Source organism: Sturnira hondurensis, unplaced genomic scaffold (assembly GCF_014824575.4).
Source record: "Sturnira hondurensis isolate 20B ecotype Veracruz unplaced genomic scaffold, ASM1482457v3 Scaffold0018728, whole genome shotgun sequence".
Classification (NCBI taxonomy): domain Eukaryota; kingdom Metazoa; phylum Chordata; class Mammalia; order Chiroptera; family Phyllostomidae; genus Sturnira; species Sturnira hondurensis.
In genome coordinates this window covers 9,224,968-9,241,715 of record NW_028091359.1, presented here as the reverse complement: position 1 = coordinate 9,241,715, position 16,748 = coordinate 9,224,968, and the positions used below count along the sequence as shown (strand labels likewise).

At 35.8% G+C, this 16,748-nt stretch overlaps 1 protein-coding gene across 4 annotated transcripts in view; it reads left to right on the top strand.

Annotated features, from left to right (window-relative positions):
- ABCA8 (ATP binding cassette subfamily A member 8) overlaps positions 1–16,748 on the top strand; it is a 65,843-nt gene that overhangs the window by 38,169 nt on the left and 10,926 nt on the right. For all 4 annotated transcript variants that reach the window (XM_037069975.1, XM_037069974.1, XM_037069972.1 and 1 more), the window contains 12 exons: positions 933–1,052; positions 3,504–3,702; positions 4,964–5,130; positions 5,381–5,514; positions 6,003–6,140; positions 8,184–8,288; positions 11,402–11,575; positions 11,777–11,890; positions 13,542–13,661; positions 14,456–14,521; positions 15,001–15,092; positions 16,068–16,188. In XM_037069975.1, coding sequence (XP_036925870.1) covers positions 933–1,052; positions 3,504–3,702; positions 4,964–5,130; positions 5,381–5,514; positions 6,003–6,140; positions 8,184–8,288; positions 11,402–11,575; positions 11,777–11,890; positions 13,542–13,661; positions 14,456–14,521; positions 15,001–15,092; positions 16,068–16,188 — 1,550 coding nt within the window. The remainder of the gene's footprint in view (positions 1–932; positions 1,053–3,503; positions 3,703–4,963; positions 5,131–5,380; positions 5,515–6,002; positions 6,141–8,183; positions 8,289–11,401; positions 11,576–11,776; positions 11,891–13,541; positions 13,662–14,455; positions 14,522–15,000; positions 15,093–16,067; positions 16,189–16,748) is intronic.

Below are 16,748 nucleotides of genomic sequence, written 5' to 3'. Positions count from 1 at the left end.
TCACTTTGGGTGGTGGGCACACAACATAACATACCAATGATGTATCATAGAACTGTGCACTTGAAACCTGGATAATTTTATAAACCAATGTCACCCCAACAAATTTAACTTCAAGAAAGCTTTTCGACATATCCTTTTGCCCAGGGACAAGCTCCAGGTTGAAGCCACAGGAGTTCTGTGATCATACCAGGATTTTAAATTAGACTTTTATTTAAACTTCATTTAATTAAAAATTACAATTCAAGTTCATGCAGACAGGGACATTGTTTCTTCTTTTAAGAACAATGATGGATGCAAAAGTATCATTGGTAAATGAACTAAAGAATAAATGGATACAGAGTTGCTAGAGAAAATGCTGTGACAATTTCTTACATTTCCAAGAAGATTCTGAGTTGCTTTTTCATTCTCTGTCTATGAGATCCTGTGAATTTTTCTTCTATAGTCAAAAGCAGTAGTTTTTAAAAATGATTTATATCCTGTGTACTTCCTGCGACAGATATTTTCTGAACTGAAGAAGATTCTACACAATCCAACTAATTCTCACAAAATTAGTTTTATCCCTTTGTTGGGTCCCTTTTGTATCTGTTCTCTGAAAAAGACTCTTCAATTAATTAGTCTTAGAGTTGAAAAATCTGAAGTTTCACTATTAATTAAATTTTAAAAGCAAGTCATAAAAAAACTAAAATGAAATTTTAATAGAAATATAAATTAATATTTGATCAAAAGAAGTTAATGTATGGGCTGTAACACAATACCAAAAGAGTAATATAGATTTGAAAATGTTACTTATCATAAAATGTTAGTTTTTAAAATTCCTGACTTATTATAAGTATAATCTTATGTATTATTTGTGCTTTTGAGTTTAAAAAGTTGTCCTCAGTTCACTTGTGATTTCTGTTGTTTTGATTTGCTACTGTGTATGTGTTTTTCAGAACTTTATGAGGATCTTGATCTCCATTCTGACCTGGGGATTGAGACTTATGGTGTTTCTATGACAACTCTGAACGAGGTGTTCCTGAAACTAGAAGGGGAATCAACCATTGACGAACCAGGTAACTAAAATGCATGAAAAGTATCATGTAAATATGTTCATAACATCGAATGCAGTATATACTTCTAGAAGAGACCATTCCAAAGACATGATTACAAAATGTTGGGTTCAATGATTAAGGCCATTCTTAGACAAGAATTTATTAAGGTGAAATGCATCCCTGCCACATTTGTTACCTCCACTGCCAATTGCCTTAGAATTAAAGGTGGCCCATTTTCTTCTACCCAAGGCTCATAACCATCATCATATCCCATTTTCCAAGGACAATTTCAGACAAAACACTTACTCTAAATCTCCCTCTCTAAGCACTTTCAATATGCTATCACACTGCCTGCTAGTCTCCATGGTTTCTGATGAAAAGTCATCTGTACATCTTATTGAGGATTTCTTTGTATGATTACTTGTTTTTCTTCTCTGCTTTCAAGATTCTCTTTCTGACTCTGACTTTGACAATTCAACAAAGATGTCCTCGGGGGTAGACACCCATGCATTTATCCTGTGTGGTGTTTGTTAAGCTCCCTGTATGTATAGATTAGAGTTTTTTCATCACATTTGGAAGATTTTAGACACTATTGCTTCAAATACACTTTCTGCCCACTTCTCTCTCTACTGTCCTCTGGAACTCCCATTATTGTATGCGGTAGTGTATGTTAGTGTGCTTGATAGTGTCTCACATGTCTTTGAAATTTCACTTTCCTCCATTCTTTTTTCTTTTTGTTTCTTAGACTTAATAATCTCCATTTACCTTTTGTCATGTTTATTAATCATATCTTCCACCAGATGAAATCCGTTGAGCTTTTATTTTTCAACAATTTTTTTAGTTATTATACTTTTCAAATACAAAATATATATTTGGCTATTTTCAATAATTTTTCAATCTCTATTGGCATGCCCTATTTAGTGAGACATTACTGTCATACTTAAAGATTCACAAGTGTGTTATTAAATTAGTATTTCAACTATTTTGGTGAATATTTATTTTCTATTTAAAAACATTTTTACACACATACATACAAATGCATATGTGTGTTTATACAAATGTATACATGAACTGCATGTATGTATATATGTGTATATGTGTATGTGTATATATACAAATGTATACATGTGCTATATATAATATATAGTATATATAGTGTGTGTGTGTATACTACATGTAATATATATAGTATATATGGTATGTGTATATATAGTACATGTATACATTCTACATGTATACCCTCTGGCAGGGCAGTTCAGCATGGTCACTTTTGGTTTGATCAATGTGGTGATATTGTGCTATAAATATACATATTTACAGAACTTCAGTTGTAAGGCACGTTGTATAAATATCAACTTGGTTTAATTGGATGATACTGTTGTTCAAATATTCTATGCCCTTGCTGATTTTCTTATTGCCTGTAGTTTCTATCATTTACAAGTGAGGGGTGGTAAAAATCTCCAACTATAATTCTAGATGTGTCTATTTTTGTCTTCTTCTCCCTTCAGTTAGGTAAGTTTTTTACTCCATGTATTTCCAGTCTGTTATTAAGCACATATGCATTTAAGATTAGCATGTCTTCTTGATTAATTGCCTTCACTATCGTTACGAATGGCCCCTTTAAAACTGTGGTTATGGCAGTTATCCTGAAGCCCAGTTTGTCTAGTATTAACACAACTGCTTTAATTTTAATGCAATTTGTGTTTGTCTCTTTAAACAACTTTTTCAACCCACTTGTACTTTCAATCTAAAATCAACTTCTTTGTGCATTTTATTTAAATTCAGCATATCATCAAATTTTGCTTACTCTTACATTTACAATGTTTCTTATAGTGGTTTGTTTAGTCCATTTATTTTTAATGTGGTTATTGCTGTAGTTTAATTCATAGTTAACCCCCAGTTGGTAGCACATCAGTTTCTTGTTTCACCAGATGAATACCTAAGATAATTGTTTTCATTACTGAGTTTCCAAGCCACACCTAGGCACTATGATGATCTTGCATACTTATCTTAACCTCTTTAATGTATTATCTATATCTAAGTTATGTAAGACCTTTCCAGTCCTTTTGTTCAAGAAATGAAACTTCCCACTGTTTATTCAATTCATGGCAAAAGCCAATAATACCAAACAATGCCTACAGTTAGGTGGAAGACATTACCTGTGATGTCGTTGGTAAAACAAATGCCTATAGTCAGCTTGATCTGAAATGGGGTTTTATGCATTACTTATTTTGTGGGTTTTAAAAAATATTTTATTTATTTATTTATTTTTTAGAGAGGGGGAAGGGAAGAAGAAAGAGTGGGAGAGAAACATCAATGTGTGGTTGCCTCTCATGTGTCCCCTACTGGGGACCTGGCCTGAAACCCAGGCATGTGCCCTCACTGGGAATCGAACCAGTGACCCTTTGCTTCACAGGCCTGTGCTCAATCCACTGAGCTACGCCAGCCAGGGCCTTATTTTGTGTTTTGTAGATATTGCCACTTTGGGAGAAGCACAAGCAGAAGGAGCTGGAGACACAGAAAGACTTGTTGAGATGGAACTTTTTCCCTCTTCACTTAGTGAGATGAGAGAAACAGTAGGTGGCGTGGCTCTGTGGGGACAGCAAATCCTTGCAATTGCAAAGGTCCGCTTCTTAAAGCTAAAGCATGAAAGAAAAGCCCTTTTAACACTGTGAGTATCAGAGTGCCATAGCTTTTGTTCAGTCAATGTGTTAAAAGAAATCAAAGTCTAAAAACAAGAGAAAACAAATGAAAATAAATGTCTACATCTACAAAACTAGATAAAGTACAATACTCAGTCTAGTTCATGGTCCTTGTTTTATTTAATAGCAGAGTAGCAGGTGGAAGGTATACTATCTCAGAGCCAATTTTAGGGAAAAGTTAGAGTAATGTAATATTGGCTCTCCTTTCAATTTTTTGTGGCTGGCGAGGGACACATTGGAATATAAATCTTTTTTTCCAGTATTCATATGCCAGTGGTCTAATCATGCTGCTGACTCTTCCCAGGAAGTCCTGACTCTCCCATTATATCCTACTTGCTCTAAACTAGATTTCATGGCTTCCCTCCACCCCTACTAAGTGCCAATAGCTCCCTTTCCATACCTGCTGCATGCGTAATGGGCACTGTTCCAGCATTTTTCATTAGCACCCTGGTGTCCACAGAACTTTGGCTGTCCGTCAGTGCTTTGTCTATGAATACATTGATTAAGCATCAAAGGAATAGGAAACTTGGTACATCATAGAATCTCAATAAATCCTTGCTGCATAAATAAGTAATGAGAATTCACTGAGAATCTTTGATAAGGAGGTTAGCCTAATGTAAGAAGAATCTTTACAATTAATCTGGCAACGCTGTGGAAGTGTCTTGAGAGATGCCGGCCAATTAGCAAGAATTGACATGAGATGTAATATTGTAAAATTAGAAATTAGGAATGGAGAAAGATTCCAAAATAAGATATAATGAAAGCATAATAAAATTTTTCAACTTATATGGAGGAAAATAAAGAGTAAAAAATAATTGAACATTCAAACCTGGAGAGTCAGGAAATCATGCGGTCATCACTAACAGCAATAGGGACTATGTGAAGAGGACTGAACATGAAGGGAGTTGAGTATGAAGTGTTGATGAATTAACACCACACTGGAACCCCAGGAAGATGCAGAATCTGAACATACAGTTAAAGGACTCATATCCCATGGAATTGTGCTAATGGCTAGAGAGGAACAAGATATTAACAAAAGGATATATCTATATTTTATCATGTCTAATTTAGAAGTTAAAAATCAAAATATTCCATAAATAAATAAACATGAGCTATATGTTTAATTTCCGTAATTGCTTGATCTCATTCAATTATCATTTGCCTAGACAGTTTTAAAAGGTTAGGAAATGACTGTGCATTCATTCACATCGGCACTTTTCTCCTGTGTAGGCTATTGATTCTAGGAATTGCAATTATACCTCTTCTTTGGGAGTTCATCATCTCTAAATTATATACAAGCAGTTATACTTGGGAACTTACTCCTCATTTATACTTCCTTGCTCCTGGACAACAACCACATGATCCTCTCACTCAATTATTAATCATCAATAAAACAGGTAATAATATGGTGAATACTTCATTTCCAAAACATTCTCTGTCCAGGGTATGACTTAGAAAACAAATATGAGAGAAAAAAATGAACCTTTTTACTTCTTCAGCATGTGTTCAAATCAATTTTTGAGGCTGGGAGATGACAAATATACAATTTTAATTTAAAATTTTTAATTCTAATTTTAATTTCACTGCAGAACTTGACATTGGTTTTCTTAGTGTCTGTGATACCTAATACATTTAACTACCATTTAGGAGCAAGCATTGATGACTTTATACATTCCGTGGAGCATCAGAACATAGCGCTGAATGTGGATGTGTCTGGAACTGGGAATGGCCTAGATGATCCATCTTATAATGGAGTCATCATAGTGTCTGGTCACGAGAAGGTATGCTGGTCTTTATGTAGTAATTTTCCCCCAAGGTGTGCAGAGCTAATAAACTATCAATATGCTCAGGCCTTTGATTTAGGAGACACAGTGAAAAACAAATATGGCTTTCATTCACTACTTAATTGTAGTCACTAGTATGATAAATAATTCATAGACCAAGCACTGTCTACCAACACAAATGGTCTACAGTAGCAAAATAAATACTATACAGTACCCACTGCCAAGTACATATGTTCTGAAACATCTGCTTTATCCTTAAACCATAATAATATTTGATTCTAGCCGTAAGACAGATAACCGGTGTCCTAAAAATTATGTACAGCCTATACACATGTTTTGGTTTATTTACACAGTGTTCATTTTTGTTCTGATTATTTAACACTATTTAAAAACATGACTTTTTAAAATAAAATATTGAATTTTGGCCTCTTTAGAAAAAACATGAAGATTTCTAACAATTTATAACCTTGCTTTCTATGTTTTAGAATTACAGATTTTCACTAGCTTGCAATGTCAAAAGATTGAATTGCTTCCCAGTTCTTATGCATATTGTTAGTAATGGGCTACTTAAAATGGTTAAGCCGTCAGCAAGCATCCAAACAGACAGAACTACATTTCAGGGGGTAAGTAGATAATCTGAGTGACTCTCCTCTATCGAGAATCTCCCAAATGACGCTTTTAAGTACTGGAATTTGATGCTCATTGAGGAAACTACTGCGTGATAAATTAGCATCTGGATTCATGCTTTGGGAAATCCATGTGGTTTTCAAAGCTTCTCTTTTTTTTTTTTTAGTGCAAAAGAGAACCAACAAAATGTAGTTTCAAAGAGAATATGAGGAAATTAAAGTGAAATCATGCAGCACTGTGACTACAAAAATAATGAAAGAAAGGAAAGAGAGAGGAAAAAATAGAAGTCTTACTATTACTTTTATAAATGCCACAAAAGAAAAAAATAGAGCAAATTCAGGCGAGAGCTGAAGACTGGTTACATTAGAATGACCCCAGTTCTTTGTCAAAGGTATTAATTCCTAAGGCCCACTCTAGACCAAAGCAGCTTTTTCATAAAGGTAAAAAAAAAATTCTGTTTCTGAAAAAAGCCCGGGTGATTGGAATGTACAGAGCCCTTTAGGTTTGGAAACCAGAATACCTATCAGACTTTGTAATTATTCTTTTTTGATTATTCGCTAAATATAGTTCTTCCTTTTAAAGCATTCTGTTGGCATATATTTTTAGCACATATAATACCCTTTGTATCAGAGAGGGACTAGAACATGAAAAGTCCTGAATTCCTTACTTGTTAAACACAAAAATCAATATTAGAGATCAGAAAATTATCCATTTTCCACTCACCTGTAAGGTTTTATGATAATGTCTATGGCTAACAGCCATCTACCCGTACATATATAAAATGGACCATGGACCTATCCACCATTATTTTCGCATGCTTCAGAAAGACCTTGAGTTATTTTCTCACAACATCTCTCCCTGTGTGCTCAGGAAATCATTCCTTTCAGTAAGGGTATGTAAGAAATGTAATCAGGAAAGCAAAAAATTTCAGTCACCCATCAAATATTAATTAATTTTAGAATATACAGTGTGTTTTTATTTAATACCCCTCCTACATAACTAGGAAGGCATTTTTAATGTTCTGGTTTCTGAGGAAGGATATAATAACTGAGACATTGCCTGGGGTGTTCATCTGTAAAAATGTCCTGTTTAGACAGGGTGAGTATGATGACACCATCCAGCTCAGTTAACCCATATTCATGTGCCCAGCATCTCCAGCAATTCATTTTATACTCTATTAATTTGCCTACTCGTTACACCAGTAATTTCAGACCTCACTTCCATCCTGCCCAAAGGCAATGGATTTGCCACAGAGAACTAAACCCACCCAGCATGCGGGTGTTGTGGGAAGAGTCTGATGATACATTTCGGTCCCACCTTTCTGTACATAGCAAGTGTGTCTCTGGTGTCCAGGCTAAAAATGACTCTGGTTACGACATCTTTTCAGTAATGTGCTTGCTCAAACCCAACTCTGTGAATCATGAAACAATGACTGTTTCCAAGAAGGTCTGTGAATATTCTGTCCTTAAAGATGGTGTAAACAGGAGCAGCTGTATGTATAACCAAGGACATGAGTCTTCCCTGGAGATTTCACTTCCCTGCTAGTACCTCATCTCTGCTTTTGAATCCTCATCCAATACTTACCTTGTCTCGCGTTGTGCCTAAAAGACCACTTACTATCCTTGTGCTCATAAAATATGTGATACAATCTTTGAGTAAGCTATTACATTTAAAACAATTATAAAGATCCGTTCGAAAACTGAATGTTTCATCTGTGAATTATCATTGTTTATTACTTAGCATCAGACTCCACTTAAAAGCATAAAGTAAGAAAATGAAAGATCTTACTCTCATTGCTTTCCAACTCTGTAATATTAGCAATTCATTCACCTTCTTTGAATCACTTTCTTTATCCATAAACATGGGAATCAAGCCAAAAGTCAAGCTTCAAAACTGGTTGGATAGTGAGAGAGTTTGGTAACAACAGGGGCATAAGGCAGGATTGTATGTAATCTGTTTAATATTTTTTAAAATGCATTCCAGAAAATGAATTTTGAATTTGTTCATTCAGCTCATTATATTCTTTGTCTTTTCAAAAGGATCTGAATTATTCTTTGGGATTCCTGATGCCTTCTGTGTCCTGGTTGCTTTTGTTATCCTGCTGTGCTCCTTACATTGCCATGTCTAGCACTGATGATTATAAGGTAACAATGAGTAACTGCAACTTTCCTTACTTTGTATGAGAACATGTTGAACGTAATGTAATTACAGGCGTTTTCAAGAGGCTATTTATACATGTTTCATTGAGCAGCCAATTCAGACATAAATCCTCAGCTGTAAAAACAAAAGGAAGTTTTATAAGTGGAAACATAAATATATAGATAACTAGACTATACAGAACGCTTCTGACGTTTATGTGAGCTTGAAAAGAACTGAAAATAAAATAACTTTGGAAAAAACGGAAAGTTGGAATAGGTATGCTTCTGACTTCAAGGCTTACTCTAGTTGTACTAAGAATGTGTTGAATTAATAAGGATAATCATATAAATATGTAAAATGTAGTCAACATTTCAGATATAACCCTATCCATATATAATCGACTGATTTCCAGTAAGAACTGTCAGGGAATTCAAATGAGGTAAGGTTAGCCCTTTCAGCAAATGGTATGGAAGCAACCTGATACTGTTATGAAAAAAAATGTTCTCAACATGCACCTCCTACCATACACAAAATTATTCTGAAATGAATCATAGGTCTGATGGTAGGCAAATATTTCTTACCTGGGACAAAGGAAGCATACACCACACAAGAATAGGATACCTTGTACTTCATCTAAGTTAAGACCTTTTGTTCTTTGTAAAACACCATTAAGAAAATAAAAAGCTGTGGACTCAGAGAAAAATATTCACAATGCTTATGTCAGTAAAAGATTTATGTCAACAACATGAAGAATTTTTAACTACCTGAACAACGCAAACATCCATCAAGCTGTGAACTGATAAACTCTGGTAGAATCATACAATGGACTACCACTCAGCCATACAAAAGAAGGGGCAGCTCATAAATTTACCAGCAGAAATGAGACACAAAAAGTAAACACTAATTTTTTTCATTTATATGAAGCACTCAGAAAGGTAAACTAATTATTAATGGCCGAGAGCACCAGTGGTTTCTTGTAACAGCAAAGAAGGCTACCGACCGCAAAGGAGCATGGGGAATTTGGTGGGAGGGAGGAATAGAAACGTTCTATACTTTGGTTATGATTGTGATATAGTAACATATACATTCATCAGAATGCACACAACTGTGTACTTCATATGGGTACTTTTTACTGTTCAAAAATTACATTTTTATACAGTTAATAAAAATGAGATTGTTGAAACAAAAGGAAATGATATTTTGAAAACTGTCGAGGACTCAGAGAAATAAAAAGAAAATCCCAGTGTTTAATTGATAATCTATTTATAAATTTCCTTTTACAGACGCTCTTTCGTGAATCCAAATGACCCTTTAATGCATCTACAAATCATACTACTAGAGCATCCTGGTAAAATGAAGATTCTGATTCAGTAGTTCTGAAGTGGAGACAAATTTTGAGTAGTAATCACAGGGTGGCAAGCTTATGTGACTAATCCACACAGGCCATTAGCGTTACTCACACATTTCAATAGGATACCCTTTAATAGCTTCATTTGTGTAACTCTATGAGGCAAAACCCATGAAACCTTGCATAAGCATCTGTTTACTCACTACCATCTCCGTTAATGTCACTTCCTGCCCAAAATAATCCTGTTGCCCAAGGAAACAGTATTATCTGTGCAATGTTCCCTTTCTTGTGTAGAATCTCCAGGAATCTAGGGAAAGGCCATGTACTGGCCCGATGGGACAATTAGTCATTTTAGCATTAACATACTCCCAACTTGAAATGTCACCCATGGAAAACAGAAACACTTTCTGTCTGCAGGCTGTGTGATGTCCTTACTTCACCATGTCTCTCCCAACATTGCGGCCACTTTCTCTCTGTCTCTCTCTTTCTCCCCCCTCTCCCTCCCTCCCTCTTTTGAAGTATCCTATTTCTCTATCTCATCTCTAAATTTTGGAAATCCTCAGGTCTCAACCCCTTGACTCTCGTGTCAAATGTCATTTTCTCCCCGGCAAGCTCATCTGACACTAGGGCTTCAAATGCCCTCTACTGCCTCATCACTCATGGACTGGACTCTAGCTCAGACCTCTAATTGGTGATTTCACCTTCAATGCTGACCCAGGCTCCTTTCTCCACTTTTCTGTTGGAGGCCTCACAGACTCTCAAATTTCACCTTCCCGAAGTAAATGTATGACATTCTTAAACGTGTTCCCCTGCCTATTTTCTGTCCCCATAAATGTCAGCACAATGCATCAGTTATCTTGTTGGTCATCTGAAAACATCCTTCATTTCTCTAGGGGCTTCACCCACATATTGAGTAGATCACCAAATCCTTTTCAGTTCTACCACCTGAGTGGATCTGTGTGGGGATTTTGATATGAATCCTTAGGTCAAACTATGTCTCAGACAGGAGCATTATTTAGCTGATCAGTGACCGTCAACAAATGAATGTAAATATTTTTCAAAGAAAAACATGTTCAAAATTATGAAGTTTAAAATATAATTTGTGCTCCAAACCACATCACCATATAAGTTGTTTTTAAAATATGTAACTTAGAAATTTATTCAGAGAATAAATACAAAGGGAATACAAGGAATATAAAATACCTCTATATTTGTGAAGGAATTTGTGTTTATGTACACACATACAAATATTTGGATGGGCAATTAATATTTGAATGTGTGCTATCGCAAAACTATCCTAATACATCCTTTACTTTGATTAAAAGAATAAAGCAAATGTACATATATTTTAAAGCATATATATAAGTAGATATTTAAATGCAATACTAGGAAAAAGAGCAAGAGCACAGTTCATACTGAGTCAAAGAAGCAACCCTGATAAAAAGCTGCCCAGATAAACCATCCCACCCTGACCCGTAAGCCATTAATCACCACCCTGTTTACCCAAGTGTTGATGCCTTGATTATTCTGAGATCTCCTTTCCCATGTGTTCTATTATGAGTCTGATGAACATCAATGCTGTTTATTAAAGCAGCAAACTGACTGCTTACACTGGGAACAATTCATCTCCCTTGGTCCAGATAACATGTGTAGCCATGATGCAGAATTATTACAAAGGGATGTTTTGTTTTGATATTTCTTACATAACCCACATTTTCTTAAACCTCACATTTAAGTACCATTTGTATTTTTCTGCTCTCTCCTAATCAGAGCAGAGCTTGGTCCCAGCTACGGATTTCGGGGCTCTTCCCTTCGGCTTACTGGTTTGGGCAGGCGCTGGTTGACGTTCCACTGTACTGGCTGATGTTCCTTTTCATGTATTCAATGGATTTCATTTTGGTCTTTCAAGAGCGTATCTTCTTCAGTTTCACTCAGATCACCCAAGTAAGTTACAATATTCATAGAACAAAGGTCATTGTACAATTTAATTAGAAACTTTAAAGATGCAAACTGTTTTCACTGACACTCGCATTGTCGGGAATTATTAGTAACTAAAATCCTGTGCTATGACAATGTTTTGGACCTGAAATGTTTTCCTAGATGGCATTTGCCTTTCACTAAACATAGCACTTCTGTTCATTTCAGATCCCATGTGCCATTGGTTATGCCATGTCCCTTATCTTCTTTACCTACATAATTTCCTTCATCTGTCGCAAGGGGAGAAAAAACAGTGGCATTTGGTCTCTTTGCTTCTTTATTGTAAGTATGTTTGGGGACATTTATTTTATATATTTAACATAGGATTCTGAGCTAATACTTTAAAAATTCACCCTCAATAGGATAAATTAGTATTATAGGCTACAATATTTTGTGTTTACGTTATCTATGGATCATTTTCAAAATTCTGCACCTTTTTCTCTTCCTATTTCTACCCTGTCTTTCTTGACAAGTGGCCAAAACTCTTTCTAACCATAAAATATTTAGTAAAAGGAAACCTAGACACTATCTGCATTTTCTTTTCACTGAAAAAGGAATACCTCCAAAGATCTCCATGAAGTTACACAAGTCACTAGCATAGTTAAAACTAGAAACAAGTTCCCTAACTCTCTAAGAATTAATTCCATAAAGCAACAATTACTTTACATAAATTAGGAGGAAAAATATATGTAATCTATAAGCATCTATTCTAATTTCCTGTCATTTGGGATGCCAAAAAGCAAGTTGTTAACTCACCAAACCTATCGCTGGCTTCCAACAATATGTCACAAACTAAGACAGAGAAAAGGAGACAGTTTCAACACTGAAGGAGCACTCAGAGGGTAAATGGGTGAGTAAACAGCCACTTACTGAAACAGAGATAAGGCAAAGATGATTGAGATGCCTTCCATCTTTAAAAGTCTAATGCAACTGAGTAATAAAGAGGGCTATTAAATCAGAAAAGGGGAGAGAGTCATTCGTAAAGACAAGAGCAGCGATTTCCTTTAGAAAGTGAACCCTGAAGAGGAGTAAAATTCCAACAGCTGGAGACGAGTGATGGTGCAAACAGGAAACAATGAATAAGCAGAAACCCAAAGGGGAGAAGGTCCTGGCTAGGAGAAAGACCTAGCTGCTGGTAATAATCTGACAATGAATATCCACAGAAAGCAAGTTGCAGCCTGCACATGCGCCTAGTTATGGTGAACATAATGGTTGGAACCATGACAGGCCTTAAGTAATGTGCCCAAGAATTTATTCTGTGGACCGTGGGAAGCCAGGGTGGTGTGTAGTGCAGAAAAAAAAAATATGCTCAAAGACACACTTTTAGGAAGAATATTCTTAATGGAAGAATATTTTTTGGAAGCCATAAAAGTGATGTTTTGTAACAGATAGAAATTTGAAGTGTCAAAACTTTTAAGGAGGCATTGCCATACTTTAGAAGAAAAAGTCTGAGAGCATCAGATATACTTAAAACTTTCTGTTATCCCTGAATTTTGTATTTTAGTACTTCTGCCAAGCCACTCCAGATAATTAAATGCTTTGAGTTCTCCATTGCTTTAGTTAACAGAAGTTACCTTTTATTGTTGCTTTATTCCTATTAGATATTAATTGCAATTTTTACCTATGATTATTGCTTATCTACCATTCTGAATTTTATCTCCAAAAACAATATACACCACTTTTTCTCCTTTTCTGTAATAAGATGCTCTATGTATTAGATTCTAGATTTTTCCAGTGATGTCTCATTCATGATACTCTAGACCACAGGAATGCAGCTAAATCACCAAAAGAAAATGTCAGTGAGAGATGCTGATTTCAGCTTGTTTTCTGAGGATGGAGTGTAGATTAGGAACGGATCCAAGATGAGCCATCTTAATTTGGAGCATCTATTGAAGTTCAGAGTGGTTAACATACGTATTTGTATTTTCTTTAGGTCACCAACTTCTGTGTGTTTATAACGATGATGGGTGTATTTGGACCTTATACAATGTATATTACTGTCTTTCTAGTACCACAAAGCACACTACTTATCTGTATATTCATATTTTTGCATGTAAGTAACACCACCTGGAACTCACAACCAGTGGGGAAAGCTGGGCTCCGGGTTGGGACTCTGCAGTCTGTTAAATGGGCATGGTATTTGAAGATTGTACTTCGTGGATTCCAACCGAGTCTCTCCCAGATAAGACAATACACTCCAGCTGAACTGTAATTGAAGAGTTGGCCCTCACTGATGGGCAGGGATGAAGGAGAGTGGATGGCGAGAAATAGAACAGCCTTTACATTCTGGGCTTTCTAGACTCCTGGGCATGTTCAGCTCTAGAAGGAGGCAAATGAAATGTTCCTAATCTTAGGGATTTCAGGATTCTAGAGAAGCTCTCAATATGAATAGAATCCCTTTTTCCTAGCTGACTGGTACCCGTACTTCTACAAATGGAAGGAAGGTACAGTACGGGAGTGAAGAGGTGTCCATGGGAAAGGGAAGAAAGGGGCCTTCTAGAAGGCACAGTGGGCACAGGAAGGTGTGTGGAGGTATGTGTGATGAAGATAAGTTCTGCTTCTCTCTCAGTGTTTGGAGAGGCTAGCATAGACACCCAAGATTCTCTTAGCAGGCGATGAATAATTGCTAGATTCTACTGCTTCAAATTGAAGCACAATGGCTCATAGACCTTGGTAGGAGGGAAGACAGCCTCTTACTACACATTTCAGAATGGACACTTAGTCAATACTCTGGGTGAAATCAGAGAACATGCCTCTAGGGCTGTTCAACGGGCCAATTCACATTCATATTGCTAAAGTTCACAAAGCAAAACTTTCGATGTCTAACTGTTATCTTTCTTTTTGCAGCTTGCAATGTATTCTATGCTTCGTGAAAAATCAGGAGGTATAGAGCCCTTTCTGGTATTCCTAATTGTAAGAACACATTCTTCTTTACAATTTTTCATGGCTTTTATTAAACTAAACCATCTTAATTCCTATAACCACGGAAAGCTTTTTATTAAGGTGGATATATGGGTATCTGTAGCCCATAGAGATAGAATTGTGTAAAATAGAACATTTTTATAAAGATCAACTAACCAGATAATATGCTTCCCAATTTTTAAGAACTCTGTACAACTATTAGAGAAAATGACTTAAAGTAATGGTATCCCATAACTATATTTGTTGCCTATGTGTCTGTAAACAACACTGAGAGTGAATTTGCTAGTTTTACAATTTGATGAATAGATTATTGGAAATTGGTAATGATTTTGCCAAATGCATCTTTGCCGAAGTCCAATTATTCCTAATTTACTTCTAATGTAAATTAGTGAAATGATGTTCTTTTCATTAGTAATTTAGTGAAATGATGTTCTTTCAGTGTTTCTAATTGTGCATCTCTTTACTCCTAGCCTTTTCTTCATTTTATCATCTTCCTCTTTATTCTTCGATGTCTGGAATGGAAGTTTGGAAAGAAATCAATGAGAAAGGATCCCTTCTTTCGGTTAGAAAAAAATAAATTGGATTCTCTCATTTCAGTGATCAATATTTTTAAATATTTTTATGTATAAATTAACCCATTAATAAAGAAATGCCAAGTGCTAGAATAGACTAAAGTAGACACCCTGTGTCAATACAAATCGTAGAGATCTAGGTACCCAAATCAAATATGATTAATAATGGAGCAAATGGATCTGAGACATTGAAGAGTAAGGACTCTCTCTGACACTGTGCAGAGGAACACTAGGGAAGGTCACACGTGGCGAGTTTAGCAGTTAATTTGAACAGATCAGCAGTTGAAGGAACGCTATTGGTCCAGAAAGGAAGAACAGAATGATCAATAAGTCAAAGACAGTAATAACTGTGCTCTTTTCCTATGTTAGTAAGAAGGCCAACCAGTGGACCATAGACTGGTTCAGTTATCAATGGAACTCAAAACATGACACTTTTTTTTCACTATTCAAGAACATGACCATAAGCATCTTAGTCCCTCTGGGTCTCCCACACCACATCTGTTCTATCCTTAAGTATCACAGACCATTGGATGGGAGACTTCCAAGATAAAAGAAGAAATTTTCTAATAGCAATATGGGACATTAGTTTGAAGGGACAATAGAATGAGATTATATTCTAAGTAAGAGAGACAGAATAAGAAGAGAGTAGAGTGACTCTAGCACATATTCCAAATATTCTGACCTTATCTCCCTATGAAAATATAATAATGCTAACATGTTGGTGTTAAAACTGGGCTGCCCAGAAAAAAAAATTTCTTAAGCTATGATAGCAAAATGTTTTGTCATATACCAGGTACTAAGTTACTTATTGGTATTTCTAAAAATAATGTTTCCATAGGGAAGTAGAATGAAATCTATGTAGGAAGTTTTGGTCATTAAATAGAGTTAAGATTTAGAGAATGCAGTGTTCTTGATACAGGATGAAAACCCCAAATCAATTGTTAATGGATGATTTTGACTCCCAGAATTTCTCCGAGAAGCTGCAACGCATGCCCAAACCCAGAAGATCCAGGAGCAGAGGATGAAGATGTGCAGATGGAAAGAGTGAGAACAATGAACGCCTTGAATTCCACCAACTTTGATGAGGTAAAAACATACACAGTAGTTATTTCATTAAATAATACATAGGTTTGTCAGTTAAAGTGGCCTGCCTACAACTCTCAAATGACTTTGAGTTTCTCTAATTCATACCTTGATTTTAACAACTATTGATTAAGTTCACATCTACATATGGGTGGCTCAGTTGGTTGGAGTGTCATCCCACACAAAAGATTAAGAGTTTGATTCCCTGGTCAGGGCATTTACAAGAGGCAACAGATCTGTTTCTCTCTCTCTCTCATCAATAAACGTATCCTTGGGTAAGAATCCAAAAAAATCATGTTCGATTGCTTTGTCTTTCATAGAATATAAAACAAAAAAGTGGAGTGAATTTAAAATTACAGAAGCCAAGAAAGAACTTGTGAATTTTAGAAACTGAGCGAAGTACTGTAAATCACTGCTCCTTGGAGAAACTACACTGTACAAAAATTCAGGGCAAAGTCCAGTCCACAGCATGCTGTTTTGTCCTTCGAGGGTTATTTGGTGCTTCTTCAAATCTCTTTGCTTATTTTCTGAGAGATGGGCTGACTGCATAAAATACATTCAAA